The sequence below is a fragment of the Saccostrea cucullata genome, unplaced genomic scaffold, assembly GCF_032062105.1.
Source record: "Saccostrea cucullata isolate Sc308-1 unplaced genomic scaffold, CSIRO_AGI_Scuc_v1 ctg294, whole genome shotgun sequence".
NCBI classification, from domain to species: domain Eukaryota; kingdom Metazoa; phylum Mollusca; class Bivalvia; order Ostreida; family Ostreidae; genus Saccostrea; species Saccostrea cuccullata.
In genome coordinates, this window is record NW_026936003.1 from 424,720 (window position 1) to 442,203 (window position 17,484).

Below are 17,484 nucleotides of genomic sequence, written 5' to 3' on the forward strand. Positions count from 1 at the left end.
ATGAAAAACAACCATCATCAAAAATCTCAATCCTCATGTTTCCGAAGCCCCCCATCTAGGTTAGCATGCGAAGAAGAACCACTTGCTGTGGCCTTTAATTCGACATTCAGATATATCGACGACGATTTATCAGTTAACAATACTAGTAGTTATTTTCATTAATGAGTCGACTTGATATATCCCAATGAAGTTTTGAAAATGACTACACAGAGTTTGCAACATCAATTTCATATTTGAATGAGACCGTATAAACCGAGGTCTAGTATCGCATTTGGTTTTTGGCACGAAATAGACCCTCGCTGTAGTTTTGATCGAACTGTGGGTAAAAAAAAAACGGCACAATCACAGTTCGGAAATGGAGAATTCTCATGTACATGTAATTATGTTAATTTAAGATCAGATAGAGAAAAAAATAAGATAATGTTAAAAATGGACCAAAGATTAACATCCGAAAAGTATTCAGAGATTTTTATACATTGTATGGAAAATGCTTTAAAGGAATTCTACGAAGGATATAAAGTTTGTCTGCAAATTTTCATGTACATGTAAATACCCTACACTTTGAGATATCTTAAAAGATATTATGTACCTCAATGTAGCAAATAAGAGAGAAGGATATGGAGATAACGAACAGTATTCAATCTCATAGTCCATAAAAATACAAAATAAAGCAGAGAACACGGACCCCCGAAACATCAGAGGTGGGATCTGATGCCTTTGAGGAGTGAGCATCCCCTGCGGACCGGTCACTCCTGCCGTGTGCTTCTTGTCATGATCAGGAAATAACGGAAAAATCCGTCATCAATTCAGTGTATAAATAATGGACTAACAATTGGTATGAAAAACTTTAGTCAGCATTTGACTCAATGATAAATTTTATCTGCTGACAAGGTCATTGTATCGACCATAGAATATTTAAAATCAAACAAAAATTAAAATGTATAATGATGAATAATATTGAACCATTGGTTTAACATATTTTGGAGATAAAACGTTGATAATTTTATTTGAACTTCGACCTCTAATTATGTCTTTGCCCTTTACTTTTCCTAAAGCACGAAAAAAAATTTACGAATGTCCAAATATAAAGGTTCTACAACAATGCAATCAAAAGATATTCTTTTTAATAACGAAGTAAGTTACAGTCAAATACGTAAATAAAACAAGAATATTATCAGTCTTGTTTAACGTGTAATATCCCTCTGATAAGAGAGATAACTTTCTATTTTTTCCATGAAAATCAATGAATTGTCTCGTCAGAATTTACAGAGTTTATAAATGAGGGCCATTTTACAGTCAAGTCAGTCAAATATGGTACAGATATTGATGTCTAAATCTATTTCCAATATTTTCATTGATTATATATAATATTTTATAAAATGTGTATATTGAGATAAAGCATCCCCTGCCGACCGGTCACACCCGCTATAGCTCCTTTTCGTAATCGGGAAATAACAGAAAAATCCGTTGACAACTCACTATGAAAAATGGCCTAATAATCATTTAGAAATGAAAAGTCAGTCAGCATTTGAGTTAATGATAAACTGTGTTTGCTGACAAGGTAATTTCATAGAACTAACGAAATGATAACATTAAACTGCTGATATTCTTGCTTCATCAACTTGTTTGTCATTAAGTTACCTAGATTTAGAAATTGTACTCGTAGAGCACGCTCTTCCGTATCAAATCAACTGAGAGATGTAAACAAAGTTATACTGCATATAAGTAAGGGAAGGTGGCGATTCAAAGGTTAATTGAATTTAAAGTCTTTAAGTTTATCATTTAGCCCTGTTTTTAGATAGCCATTTACGTCTTTTTTAAGTAATCGATCCAAATATGAAACAAATGTGTCAGTCTGTGGTATATTTTATTTAATGCTCACCACGGAATTTATAGTGTCGACATAAAAATGGAAATTACTATTGTTAATTAACAATGCGCCATTGACAAATGTATATGTTCGAGACCACAACAAGTGCTTTCTTCTTTTCATGTAAATGATTTTGAGCAACTTCAGCTTCACATGAATTCAAAAATAGGTCTGCTAGTAACGAGGCGCAGTGGGAATTCCAATATATGGCTGGAAGACGTAGTCCCCAAAAACAACTTAGTTAGTGTCATTTAGAAACTCGAACATTTGTTTTTCAAAATATCAATTTCAGAGTACTTGCATGACCAATGACAAAGTAAGTGAATTTACGAGACAGCGCCTTTTTATAGTTGAAGTTTCAATACTAGTTACCGTTCACGGTAGCTCAGTCGGTAGAGCGCTCGCTCCGTGATCAGGAAGTCGTGAGTTCGTATCTCGGTCGTTAACTGACCTAGTCGTTAAAATTGATAGCAACTGTTCCTTCGCCATGCGCTCGGCACTTTGAAGTGAAAGTTGCGGGTCCTTTGGATGAGACCTTAAAACCGAGGCCCTGTGTCTGCGGCAGGCGTTGGCACAATAAAGATCCCTCACTGCTCAATGGCCCTGAGTGCCGAGAAAAGGTCAAAAATTCTCGAGATGGTCGTTAAACAATATACAATCAATCAATCAATACTAGTAACCCTAAATGTAACTCTGTTGTAATGAGGATTTTGAACAAACAGGAGCTATTCTAACCAGACGTTTATGTATAGTCATACAAAGACGATTTGATGATTCAAAAATTTCCAGATTGTAATTTTTTTGAATCCTTAAACAATTTATATGTCGTGCATCTCAAGCAATTCTCATTCTTCGATATTGGATTTACTGGTTATTACTTTTCCATAAACATCGAAAGCCCTTGTATAAAATTTAGGCTTCGTCTATTTTTTTTCACTGCACTCGAAAGAAAATAAAATTTACATTGAATGTTGGCTTCCACTCAATTCTCTAGCTTTAGACATTTTATTTGCAGCATGGACTTGATTTTGTTTTATCTAAAAGATTTTGTTTCAAATTATATAACATTTTAGAGTTTTTATTCCCTTAAAATATAACGAGTAAGAGTAGAGTCTTTTTTTCCTTTAGCTATATGCTACCTTTTAAGCAGAAAAAAAATCGCCTATAGTTTTTTTTCTATTTGAGATTACAGATCAACTGTAACTCTAATAACTTCCAATCACAGGATTTAAGTCTCCTTCACACCTCTTCTTAAAAGTCAACCAATTCTCTTGCCAAATCTTTACTTTAAGCCAGATTTTGATATGTTTATAAAGTCGTGAACAAAATATACAAACTTGGACAATATTTCAATGGAGACTTTAAGAGTTAACTTTAGAAAGGGGTTTTCAAACATTTTCAAGCCTATGAATCTGACAGACCATTCCACCAAATACATTTTCGCTAGCCAGGGGTTTTCGATCCAAAACTCGAAAAATAACACAGTAATGGATTAAAGGTGTTGTCTGATCAAAACCAAAATGAATTGGACCTACAACGTAGCAACATATAGCGAGCAAGATGAACAAAATGAATAAGACCTACAAAGTAGCTACATGTAGCGAGAATCATTAACTTCAAATCGCATCAGTACTTTCAGTACTATGATTTTAACTTCATACATGTATTTCTGTTTATAAATAATAATACAGATTCACGGGACGGTTAATTTAAGGAAAACACGATAAGAAGATGGATGAGATTCTAAAACTCATTGTACTGTTGATGGTCAACATCGCTGTTTGTGGTAAAGTAGTAAACAAGGTAATAAAGTTATATCAAAGTCTAAGAATTTTATGTTCTCAGACTGTTAATAACTAACAAATGTTTATAATTTTTTTTAATTATAATATGTTTATTATTAACTAAATGATTAAATAATAATTTACTATAAATGATTCATCCAGACACTACTTTGATTTTTTTTAATGAATTTCTTAATCCAGTCATGTTAAGTATTGATTAATATTGAAGAAATATGTTTGAAACCAGTGTTTTTTTTCTTTTTTGTAAAGAGCACTATAGAGAAGCCACGAATCTATTTTCTTCATGTGAATTCGGAAATAAAATATAGATTCTCAAAAACAGTCATCACAAGCAAAGTTGTTAATTCTGGGGAAGGGGCATCCGAAGCTTTCTATGACGTCACACTTCCAAACGAAGCTTTTATAACATCTTTCAAAGTGTAAGACTTCCAAATTTCAAATGTATCATTTTTTTCCAATCTCATGTAACAAAAAAAAAATTAAGAAGTGTTTACAAACTTTGCATAAAAAGTGATTAATAGAACAGATACGATGAAACTGTGCATTGGATCTTAAAAGATATTTTTCTTTTTAATTCTTTTTTAATCTATAGCATAATCAATGGTACCGAATACAATGGTCAAGTTAAAGAGAAAACTCAAGCAAAGCAGGAATATGACAAAGCCAAGTCACGAGGGCAGAGTGCTGGTCATATAGTTACAAAGTGAGATTCTTCAATTTACATTAGATATTTATTCTAAATGAAACGTGTTTCATGTTTACTTTTCAAGGTGAATCATTATTCATTGCTCCGCAGAAATATCTAGTATACAGGATTTTAAAAAATACGTCTGTTCACTTGCATGTACTTTTAGTATATTAAACAATGTTCATAATAATATCTTGAATATTTAAAGGTTCAGTTTTATATTATTACATTTCGTTCATCTGTTGTTTTGTTTTTTTTTTCAGACCGAGAGATTCCAATAAATTCCAGGTTCAAATACACGTTGCTGCCGCCGAAAAGGTGACGTTCGAATTAATTTACCGGGAACTTTTACTCAGAAGACTGGGGAGGTATGAACAGTTGATTTACATAGATCCTGGGCAAACTGTGGACGACTTTCAAGTTGAGGTTACTATTGAGGAATATAGGAATATAACATTAGTTAATGTACCGCCTATACGGAACGACAAATTGACGGATAAAAAGAAAGGTAATAAAGCAAATGTTTGTAGTACATATGTTCCAGAACAGGGGGTGGCTTATTATTCTATATCTTAAATTTATTGCATGTTGCATTATAATTTTCTGTTACATTTTTCTCTGTGCCACTGTAGCTTTAGGAAAATATTCTATATGATACGCAAACATTTTTCCTACAAGGTTTGCCAAATTATGAAAATTTGTTCTTTTGTTGATAGAAGTACTATTTTTTATTTAAAGTTCAAAAATGTCTATGGTGGGGTAAAAATTACGTGCTATTTTTCTGTTTAAACATAAATCTGCAGTGTTTTATTTCCTTGTATTAAAATATACTATTTCTTGACTGTTTTAAAAATATGAAATTTGTAACATATATGTATATCACTACAATATCATAATTTCTTTTAAATTGCAGTAATGAAATTTAAAACCAAACAAAATCGGTACGCAGTACTGTAACATTCTTTTAAATTCAATAAACATTGATCGTTTGGATTACAAACATTACAAATGCAAAACGCCATATCCAAAAATAAAAATGAAATGCCAGATTTGTGAAGCAAAGCTCCTTATCTTAAATTTAGAATACACTATTCGCTATTCATATAAGTAGGGTTAAATTAAAATTGACCTTTGATATTTTTTTTTCATTTTGTAGGACAAAACAAAGACGCAGACATTGTACGCCTCTCTCCAACTCAAGTGAAGATTTCCTACTCGCTGACAAAGTCACAACAAGAGATCTTGTCTGAACAAGGGATATCCGGACAATTCGTAGTCCAATATGACGTTGAGAGAGAGAAGAATGCTGGAGAAGTTTTGGTAATTAGCTTAATTAAGATTTGATTCAGTCCGAAAACTTTACAAGAAGAGGTCGATAGGCCACAAGCTCAATTGACCTCTTCAGTTCAGAACATTAAGTAATAAGGTTAACTGGCAAAAAATCCCGTGAGAGAGCACGAATTGAATATATTTAAATCTAAACACTCTGGGGATGTTTCCATATTAATTGTATTCAAACTATATAACTTAAATTAATCTATCAAGATGTTTTCCTATACATTTGATATCCTATTAAAATGTGATATTTCCCTACCCCTGGAGACAGAATCTAGCTTCTAAACTTTCTCATGATGCTTCTGAATTAATATGATTTAACATGATTTGTTATTCCTAAAAAGTATTTTTATTGATTCATCAATTATATTCCTTTGTATAACTTGTTATTTGTGGCCTAACCCTACCATCGGGGGTTATGATTGAACATACTAAACTGTATATTCTAAACTAGCTAAAGATGTTTCCAAATCAGTATGACTCATTGCTCTTGAGACGAAGATTGAGATTTTTTTCTATGTTTTCCTGTGTTAAGCTTTGAACGTACATATTGGTTCCATCCTACCACGTGGTCATGAATTGAAAAAAAAGTGATTCTACACTACCAAAGCATGCTTCCTTATCAATATGACCTACTAATACATTGTTGTTATAGAGAAAAAGTTTTTTCCTATGTGTTCCTATGTAAACTTAACCCGCTTACGTGTATCTGATCGCACCCTAACGTCATGATTTTAACAAATTTGATTTTTCACTTCTATTTCTTAATTGATAGATTTTATATATGCCTTCACTATAGACTGTATGATAAATAAGTTTACATTTAATACATACGAGGGTTGATCCAAAAGTAATGTCACAGTGTCAATATCTTTTATATTTGGCGTCATATTATCAAAAACAATATACCAAAAGATGCACAGATATAAATCTAATTAACATTGAAATTTTGATTTAATTATGTTTATTTAAATTTATTTTATAGATATTTAAAACAAAGAGCATATGAGGTGTCGCCGCGTCACAACGGAACGTCACGTTTTATAGTGTATTTTTATTTAGAATGAAAAAGACAAACAAATTAAAACGATTCTAAAAAAGTACTTAATCTCGCATTTTTTTAAAGACACAATTCTTGTCATTTTCTAGTATTTAATTGAAAATTTAATGACGGCACTGGTATTTGTGATCATAAAAATTGTTGTTTTACTCTTGAATTGAACAAAGGGATTGTAGCAATGGGGAAAAACGGCTCGACGAGTTGTAATGCATTTGTTGCTTCAAAATACGGGATTGATAACAAGCGACAGTAACGTTAATTAATCAGACTTACAGAATAAAAAATCTAAATAAGAGACATCTTAATAGATGGTTTCAGCAATTTTGGGCGGGTGGTTGGTCACTGAATGACCAGCAGAGAACAAAAAGACCGAAAGTTAGGAGATCGGACGGAAATAATCAATGGTGTCTGACGTCAAAAGAGACAGACGTATAGAGAGACATGCATATGTGAATTTCTTTGCTACTGTTCAAAAAATTTTGACAGAGGGCTTAATTATGAAACAAGTGAATGTATAATGATACCAAGAACAATTAAAAAAGTGGAACTGGTGAAAGTGTTTACGAATCACAGATATTTTTTTTAGTGAAACGAAAGGGAAACGCTTAAAAGTATGACGGTGTGTATCCGTCATATGACGTTATATTTAGGTGCGGCGAGTACTATAAATGCACATTGTTAAAAATCCAATATTTTGGAAAGTATACATCATATTCCTTTGAATTTTTCAGGTCTGATTTGAAATAAATATAGCTTTTATTATGTTTAATTTTGTTGCTTTACGTCGATTTATAGCTATTTTATCAAACTTGTGACATTACTTTTGGATCAACCCTCGTACTTTCATATTTTCTAGTAAATACAATACAATTATTGACTCATTGGTGTTGAATGTGGTTTGTTATTCTCCAGAAAAATATCAATATTGACCGAGACGTCACAGTATATCAGTGAAGGTCCTCTAGTTTAGACCTATATTTAGCATCCTGGGCCATTGAGTACTGACTCTCTATAATGTCATTGTCTTTTTAAAAACTTTAACGGATAATAGCTTTGATTAACGTCAAATATACTTTGCTTATTTCAAACGTAAAACTGACGTTTTGAGAGTACTATGGCGAACAGAGCGCGCAAAATTTACATGCTTGTGAATAAATTATTGTTGTGTTACCAGTCGTCAAGTATGCTAACTATTGCTAAGGATTGGCTCTCTAATGGCAAGGTCTTCCGTGAATTTTTTTTTTTTTGAAATTCCATCCGATATACCCGCGACTCCTTACATCCAAGTCCGGTATCTTTCAAAGAAACAATCACTTTCTATATCAACGCCTTAGGTTGAAAGCAGCAATCAAACTCTGCCCTCCCGATCAAGAGGCGAAATGTCCAGCAACTATATATGCTACCGTCACCGATTAGATAAAAAAAATTGGAGAGGGGTTCGAAAATAGAACTAATAAAATTAATGCTATGTATAAGTTGTTTTTGCTATTCTCTGCAGGTTATGGATGGTTATTTTCTCCATTTTCTGGCACCAGATGGACAGGACCCCATGCCCATGGACATTGCTTTCGTCTTGGACAGAAGTGGGTCAATGAAAGGAAAGAAAATGAAACAACTTAAAAAACCCTGTTAAAAGTCCTAGGCGATATAAGTTCAAACGATAGGTTTACGCTTATAGCCTTTGATAATAGGTTAAAGTTTTGGCGAAGAGAATTATCTCAAGCGACGATTACTAACTTAGCAGATGCAAAACAGTTCATTCAGAACACCGATGCAGACGGAAGTAGGTCCATATATACTACTTCTTTTTTTATTTGAAACTTTATTAGAATTGAGCCCTGTGGCAACGCACTTTGAAAAAATTACGCACTTTGAAAAATTTTTTCAAAGTGCGTTAAAATTGGGACAAAATCAACGCACTTTTTTCAAAGTGCGTTAAATTTGGGACCAAGTCAACGCACTTTGAAAAAAATTTTCAAAGTGCGTTAAGAGTCTACATCAATATATTTTACCATGGAGAAACTTAACGCACTTTGAAAAAAAAAATCATATTTTAGTCATGGAAAGATTTTATTTGTTATTTATCTTTCAAAAAACTAAGCCTAACCCTAACCTCAAAAATGAATTGATTTACTCCCGTCGAAAAGAGGAGAAGGCGGGTATAAGATCCCTCAGTCCAAATCTTTATCTTTCCAATACATAGGTGTCGGTAACAAACGGGGGAGGGGAGAAATAAACCTAAACAGGGTACGCTGCATTTTCAATGCTTATACGATGTATATATCTTTTCAAAATAAGTGGGGAGTTTAGCCCCCATCCCCTCCCCTGGCCCTTCGCCCAGTCTCTATGTCTATGCTATACTCAAAGCATTCATGTAATTATGTATTTACCTAACTGGTATGACGTTGAAAACTTTCAATATTAAATGAGTAAATTAAAACAGATGAAAACTAGAAATTTTTAAGTACAGTAAAACGTATGAGAGAGAAAGAATTTTCATAATTTTGAACAATCAAATTGGCCCCTTTTTTATTATGATAAATGCCAAGTTGCTTAAAGCTGTCATCTGTTAGTGCCCCCTATACACCTTTACATCTACTTATCAAAGACTAGAATTTAAAAAAAAAAAAAAAGAAGAAACGAATTAATGAACTTAAACAATCGTCACTCTTTTTTTAAGACCCTTTAATTTTCCCTTTTATTTTATCAAAACCTTAAATATTTAAAACGTCAATATCTCAGGTCCTACAGTGACTTTATCATAAAAAAGATATCAAACCAGGATTTGTTATTTATCATACCGATTATTTGAGGAACACTGATCAATCTTAACATTTTTTTTTCAAAGTGCGTTGATATGGTCGATATTAATGCACTTTGAAAAAAAATTTTTTTTTTCAAAGTGCGTTAGCTTGGTCCCAAATTTTAACGCACTTTGAAATTTTTTTTCAAAGTGCGTAATTTTTCAAAATGCGTTGTAACAAGCCCTCTACAAAAACTTTGAACTTCTTGACTCCAGGAGTTCTCTATTTCTTTTGATTTGTATGATAGTGACAGACATCAATTTGGCTGTGATTGAAGGTTTAAAACTACTGTCTAAAAATACTCAAGAAACCAGAGCCCCGATCTTAGTTTTCCTCACTGACGGAGAACCTACCTCCGGCGTCACCAAAACCAAAAGAATTCTTGAGAATATCAAAAAGTTCAACGACGCTGACATTCCAATTTTTAGTCTTGCATTTGGTCGAGATGCAGACTACGATTTTACCAAGAAAATCGCCGCCCAAAATGACGGTCTTGGTAAAAGAATATACGAGGATTCGGACGCCGATCTGCAAATTGCAGGGTTTTACCGAGAAATTTCAACGGTTCTTATGAGAAACATATCTTTCAAATATGTTGATGGTTTTTTAAATGAGACTTCTTTGACACAGACCAATTTTAACATATTTTTTGAGGGATCGGAATTGGTTGTCGCCGGAGAGGTAGAAGATGTGTCAAAATTACAATCTGGAATCGAAGTATTCGCTACAGGACTAAACAGCTTCCAGCTGACACTGGAGAGATCTGCAATTTGTTTTTTGCCGCCACCACGTCAAGTTCTTCCTATTCCACCATATCCGACTCTACAACCCCAACCAAAACACCCAAACGTGATGGAAAATCTGTGGGCATATCTGACCATTAAACAACTGATTCGTAAGAAAGACGGTATTGATGACAAAGAGGAGATCTCTGACATTGGAAAGAAAATCTTGGACATGTCTTTGAAGGTTCATAAAATGAAAGTCTTCATGTTTATTCATAATCTACAGTTTATATATTTATTAAGAATAAGAGAATAAAGAAGATCAAGATTTGTTTTGATTAGCATGTTTGCATATAAAAAATTTACATATCTAACTATTTATTTGTTTTTGTTTTGATAGTATCGATTTGTTACCCCTCTAACATCAATGGTTGTTACCCTACCAGATGATTCAAAATCTAAGAGTTTCTACACGGACGACACACAAGGTAAAAATAATCATAATGTTAAAATATTTCTTTGACAGGCAATCAAGATTGTTTGTTGATATTTTTCGAAGATTTAATGGCAGAGAATTTTGCACAATTATCTGTGTGCTAATTCATCCATACAGAGAAAGAATTATCATTTGAATATTTCTTTTGTAAGGAAAGTCGAGGTCTTTTGTTAATTTAATATTCTTCTGAGACTCAGACTCTCAAACAATGTTTCTTGTCAATATCAAGATGCTTAAAAGTGACACATCAAGTGCTAAGTGCAGATTGAAATACATGCGCAGTTGCACAGTATGTGATTGTAAAATGATTGCCAGTTTTATCGTATTGTGATCAGGAAAAAGTTATAATTTTATTATTTTTAATTGTAACAGATTAACAAGTAAGAATACTGATTGTGATCCTCATCTAGTTCATATCTTTGTTTTACTGTTATAATTACAGTGAAGTCCTCTTCGGGTTCACAATTCAAGAGATACAATAACAGAAGACGTAAAACAGATGTACAAGTTATGGATGGTGCTTTAATCCCAAGGTCTCCAGTGGATCTTGGTGGTAAGTACATGTATTGATATTCTGTCAATAGAAAACCCCTAATTGACAGAATGACCACTTACGGTATTGGAATTCAGCATCCATCTCCCTCATTTTTAATTTTTATCCATTAATATTCAACGATATTCACAGGTATTACATTCAATTATTTTTTTTAGAGTTTTATAAGAGCCGGTTTTAAAGTAAAAAATACACAAAAATTAAGGAGAAAGTTAGATTTATTAGAAAGGATTATTTGCTTAAGCCATTTTTTTCCAGACAATATTCTTTCAATGTGTACTTTCTCCAAGCTAAAGAATAATTTTTATCTATTTAGGTACATTCTTCCCTCAAATTGCATCCAAGTTTAATACACAATTAAGGAGGCTGACTAATTTCAAGGATGTCGGTACCGGTACCCGCTCTCAACTGGCATCAATATTTGATCCAATCTTTAATAGGGGAAAGTTCAACAACCCATTTTCCAGAACTACCAGCACTAAAACTATTTTACCTGGTAGGGACATTCAATATAATTTCTTTTGCAGATATATAGATGTCAATTTTACACTGTGTACATATTATACAACTATTGTATATGGCAAAATGAGTCATGTAAGTAGAGAAACAAGCTTTTGTAATCAAAATATTTCTACCGAGTGGCGCAGTGGTAAGAGCGTCTGCTCTAGAGTCGAAAAGTAAGGAGTCGATCCTTACGTCGCAGATTCGAATCCTGCTGTGGAACGTGGAAATTGGTATTTCGGATGAGACTGCATAAACCGAGGTCCCGTGGCGCAGTAGGTGCTGGCACGAAAAAGCTCCCTCCCTGCTTAACGGTTCTAAAAGAAGAGTAAAGGACAAAATGTGTAGCTCTCCATCGGCAAGTGGTTGCGTCTCCATATCAGTCAAAAATTCTCGAGACGGACGTTAAACTGTTAAGTACTGTTAAGTCTTCCCGGAGCTTTAAATGCATTTAAAACGTAACACTACATTTGCAAAGTTGATTTTGAGTTTTATTTTTAAATTATGTACGCCCAATTCATGTAGAGAGTTCTCTCAGCTATATATAAACAGATTTGTTACAATTGTACGATATCATATGACATCGTTGATTATGTGTTGACCATTTCTTCTTTTTTGAAGTGTTTCACATAAATCGCTTCGGCGCGGCCGATTAACACAATTATTTTAAATGTTTTGTCACGTAAATAAACTCGTTGCAACCTTTTGAACCCGAAATGTGCTTGGGAAAAGTTATATTATTTCTCTGGTACAAAATATTTCAAATTAACTTAAACTTACCGACAAATCTGAGGGTATTTTCTGCTCAATATCGTCATCTGTTTTAAAACAAAGCCATCATACATTTTCCTAAGCAAGATTCAGTTAGAGGGGAAACTTACAGATTTTCACGAAAGATTACCTGCGCCAGGCTCATTTATACAAATATTATGAATTCTGCTTCAATCCACGGGTATAAAAAAGGGTAAATGTCGAACGTATATTTTCGTATGTATTTTGAACACGCTGACATTTACACAAGAGTAATAAAGCAAAGTTATCTAAATTATTCGGATATAATAGATTTTTTTAAAAATGATTAAAACACGTGACTAGCTCTCTGAGATTGAAATAAGATGTAAAGTTTATGACACTCTCTCCATCATTATGTACAGCTTACCGTAAGTTTGCAGTGACGACGTCATATTCAATTATGACGTCATACATTTGTAGTTTAGAGAAGTGCATGTACAGAGTTCTCTGGGATGCCTTATCGTACCTACGAGTGAATCAATCAATCAAAATGATATCATATGAAAGACTTTGGGCTAGAAGAATGGTTATCAGGACTTAGAGGCAGTAGAACTAAGAGTATGTCAAACTTAGGTCCTGAATATATAGTGTTGCAACAAACCTGAAAATAAGGTTGAGCAACAGCTGATATCCAGCGGTTTATCAAACCAGCCGATTAGAAAATGACGTAATAATCAAGTAATGAACATCAACGATGCTTTTTAACACTAGCTTGCTTACAAATGTAGAAAAAAATATGAACACTTTATATATGACGTTCTTTATAAATTTACATCTTGAGTGTAAAGTTACTTCAAAAGATCTGAATCCTAAGTTAGGAATCAATAGTGAGACCTTTGAATGTCTTTCAAAATAATCAATGCGTGTCCATGTAATTCTGAGAAGTATCTGCTACTGGAATTTAGTGGATACTTGAACATTGAACCCTTAGTCAGATTTTGAGGGTTTATTCGATTAATTTTGTTAAAAGCTTTTTAATCTTTGAATGTCTTTCATAAAAGACAAACCCCCGCATATATAATTTTGAAAGGTATAAACGACTGGTATATGAAATTTGTCAGTGGACACTTGAACATTGTACCTAACGTCTGAATTTGAGGGTTTATTTGAATTACTAGTACATGCTTTATAACTTTACTGCCTATATTAAGAAAGAGAAGTGAATCACTTCAATTTAAGTTTTAACCTTGTTACTCATTGTCTAGATGATATACCGGCAGATTTTTTATTACTTTTCTACATGTGTACAATGTACTTTGGTATTTGGACTTTTGCTAAAACAACTAAACATGCATAAAATTACTAGTACCTCCTTCAGAGTCTGGTGTAATAATCAATTACGGTCAGACCGAGAAAAGAAAGGTCATTACGATTCATGCCTAACCATTTTAGGCATTTTATTAATCTGTACAATGCATTCAAAAAGTCATTTCCCAATAAAAATTTTATTGGTTTGATATAAAGATAAGTTTGTCATCTGAAAAATTGTATGAAAAATTTTATGATACAAACAAGTCTTTCCAGAATAACAAAACAAAATAAATAAATAAATAAAGACCTGGTATTGCAAGTTTATTGAACGCGTTCTTAGTGTGAATGCCAAGCATAAAGGTCCAATATTAGGATATACATGCATACACATGCAAGAACATTTAACAATAACAATTTAAGAGATTATTTGAGATATGGAGCTCAAGCATTGTTTTAATATAGATTTTGACAAGTGCTCATTCAGTTTGAGAAATTAAATTATTTCATGAATCTATGTCCTTTGTAAGATTTTTTCATTCAGATTATGACGTAACACTATGTCAAACTCTTTGCTAGGGTTCTAAGGTGGAGTGTGCCAACTTTCCAAAAAAAAAAATTAACAAGCAAAAGAAATAAAAACTGAAATATCCAAACTCTTAAACTAAAATTTCTTGTGGGACGGATGGTGTAATAGGACTTTGTTTCTTGCTTCTTTGTAGCTCTTTTTAAATATTGATTTTCGTCAATATTCAACCTTAGAGCAAAAACAACGCAAGGAAAACAACTTCTAAATGAAATTTTATTATAAAGAAGACTATATTTAAGAAAAAAGGGTGGAGTCCTCTCTCCTCCTACTTTGAACTGGTGGAAGTGAAGGCTCATAACATTTTTAATGAATCCATTTCTTCAAAATTTATTTTTTCAGTATTATTTCCACGATTCAGAATTAACCATATGTATTGTGCGTTTTATCTTTTAGGCACTACAACAAATCCCACTGTGAAGACTCAGACAGCGCCATCCTTCCTTGTAAAAGTATCGAAGGTGAACATGTGCTTTGACCTACCGTTGAAAAATTTAATGACATATGATATTATCAAGAGGACAAATCAAACGAACGGTAAGTTCTTGTTTCAAAAAAGGAATAAGATGTAAAATTTCTCATACCCTCTTTGCACAAATTTCTATGTATTAAACAAATCAACTTCTGGGGACGAAAGGCATTAGTGAATTTTACATTATAATTAGATATCTTCTTTTTTACAAATTCAGAAGCTAAGAATATTACATATACTTGTAGATAATTATGTACATACTATTAGACGAAAAACAGGAACAAGCATATGCATCGCATAGAACGCGTTGTAATATTGAAAGAGTTATAATTTCTTTTTATTAATTTTTTTGAAAGGTTGTGCCATGTTTGCAAAATCTGCAAGCAAACAAAACGGGACCACTGAAACGTTTGGCAGCATCAAAATCGAAAAGTACAGAGTAGGAAGGCTACTGAAAACGTTCAATGTTGAAGCATCTAAAAACCTTCCAAGTTTCGAATGCAATGTGGATGGTATAAAGCTGGGCATCGAAGAGGATCCACATGGACTAAGTGTAAAAGTGGAAATCCGCAGGCGCCAAAGAAAACATTATGACGGGATTCTCAGTATGTTAACATTTTCATATTTGATCATATAAGTACAAATGAGACTTTCTTTTGTGTCCTTTTTTTTTTTACATTTTAAGTAATAGTCTAGAATTTGAAATTCTTCTTGTGATTCATCTGAGCAGTATGAAGTGTTAGTTTTTTTTAAGAATTTTGATTGAAGTATGATTCATTTTCATTTTTAGGTCACTTTGTCAATATGAAATGCAAGACAGTGAAAAGATTTTCAAGAAAAGAAAAATTAATGGCAAATGTATTTTGCAGACGACGTGGAAGACCGACATTGAAGATTAAAGTCACTGAAAAAAACATTGTTATCCGGTAACACATGCTGGTTCCTAAACAGGAAAATGGTGAATCTATTAAATATTAATCCCACAAACTACGAAACTAAACCATAATACATGTATTTTATTGCATGCCCCCTTATACAATGTCATGTCCATTTTATTTCATATCTCGTTCTTTAATGTTCATTATTTTCATGAGTTTTGAATATGAAACATTTGTAATGAAATTTTGAATAAATATTAAAAGTTCCCTCCTGTGACAAAAATTATGTGTAAGGGGTAGGATCATCATATAATTTTGATTGAATGTACATGTAAATCAGTATCATAAAGCATTTATATTGTTTTGAAAAAAATAAAATTAAATTTTTATTACATTTCCTTATAGATATTTTCTCTCACGTTAAAGGCATAAAGGATGCACATGTATAAACAATAATTATGAATATCTGTAAAAGTATTAGTTTTTATTGATTCACTTGGATTTTAATTATGTGTTTTAATATATTTGCAAAAAATAATAATGAAAATATGCTGTGAAACTATTAAAATTAATTTTTGATAATTGCAAATGAAGTTGTTTTTGTACGATTGATATTATTGTAAATATGTAAATTATCAAACACAACTCAAATAGTTGGGGTTCTGTTAGTCATAGCCAAAGATTCATAAGATTGGCTGGCCAATGTTCAAATTTGATTTCAATTTGATTTATTCTTGCTTGAATTTAAAGTGGAACATCCTATTTTGTGCAAAATTTAAAAGAAAACCCGAAGCGCACAATATTTTTATCTGTATTTATCATCCATCACGCTCCAAGATCATGAAACAGACCTATACTAAAGTCAAATTTTCAATCGTCTGTAAAATGTTTATTAATAATTGAAATACATGTAATTCTTTTATTTGCAGTTAATATAAATTTTGTAAAGGAATGTCAAAAAAGTATCATTTTTAACCTGATTGTTTTCAAAAACATTTAAATTCAACATAAAAAATTTGACATAAACTTTCAAGATATTTTTTGATTCTGGGGCCAAATTTTATGGAAGGGGATAAACTGGTTACATATGTTGAACTCTGCAGATGCGCAGCTTGGTATAAAAGACGTTGTTATAAAATTAATTAACATCACAAGAGCATGGTTTTCTAAAGGTTACTATTTACAATAAGACGTTTTATATTAGCCTAGTTTTCCTGCCAAATAGATGAGCTTGTTTAAGCTTTCAACAGGAAAGAAATTAAATCAGGTAGTCATGAAAAAATGTATTATTAAAGTTAATAAGAGAAGGAGTAAAACATTGTTGGCGTTACAAGAATGGGGATGGGGTTGAAAATGGGGACTATTAATTTGTGTAGAGTATTACACATCTTAGGCTAAATAATGCACAGTCTTACCCCTTGCACTATAATATTTTCAAGAGGTATACAGGAAAAAGGGAGTGAAGCAGATTAAAATTAAAATACAAATATAGAAACTTTGACAAGACAAAGTATACTATGCAAATATTAAGTTGATGTCTTGCTGTTTTTTTAATCTAAAATGGTGAATAAAATAAGTAACAAACAGCCACACTATAATCAGAGATTACATTCACCAACAAGAATCTAGATTTACATGTATGTCCTTCTTATTTTAAAAGCCGTTTCTGTA

General features: G+C 32.4%; 1 protein-coding gene across 1 annotated transcript; it reads left to right on the forward strand.

Annotated features, from left to right (window-relative positions):
* Window positions 1-3,566: 3,566 nt before the first annotated feature.
* On the forward strand, window positions 3,567-16,586 carry LOC134244536 (inter-alpha-trypsin inhibitor heavy chain H4-like). Its single transcript, XM_062726796.1, is given in 14 exon segments — window positions 3,567-3,673; window positions 3,925-4,094; window positions 4,268-4,378; window positions 4,627-4,871; window positions 5,520-5,683; window positions 8,257-8,374; window positions 8,377-8,541; window positions 9,810-10,531; window positions 10,688-10,775; window positions 11,226-11,336; window positions 11,653-11,832; window positions 14,860-15,000; window positions 15,292-15,540; window positions 15,726-16,586. Coding segments are annotated over 14 exon segments (2,676 nt in total). The 5' UTR covers window positions 3,567-3,601; the 3' UTR covers window positions 15,866-16,586.
* Window positions 16,587-17,484: the final 898 nt, after the last annotated feature.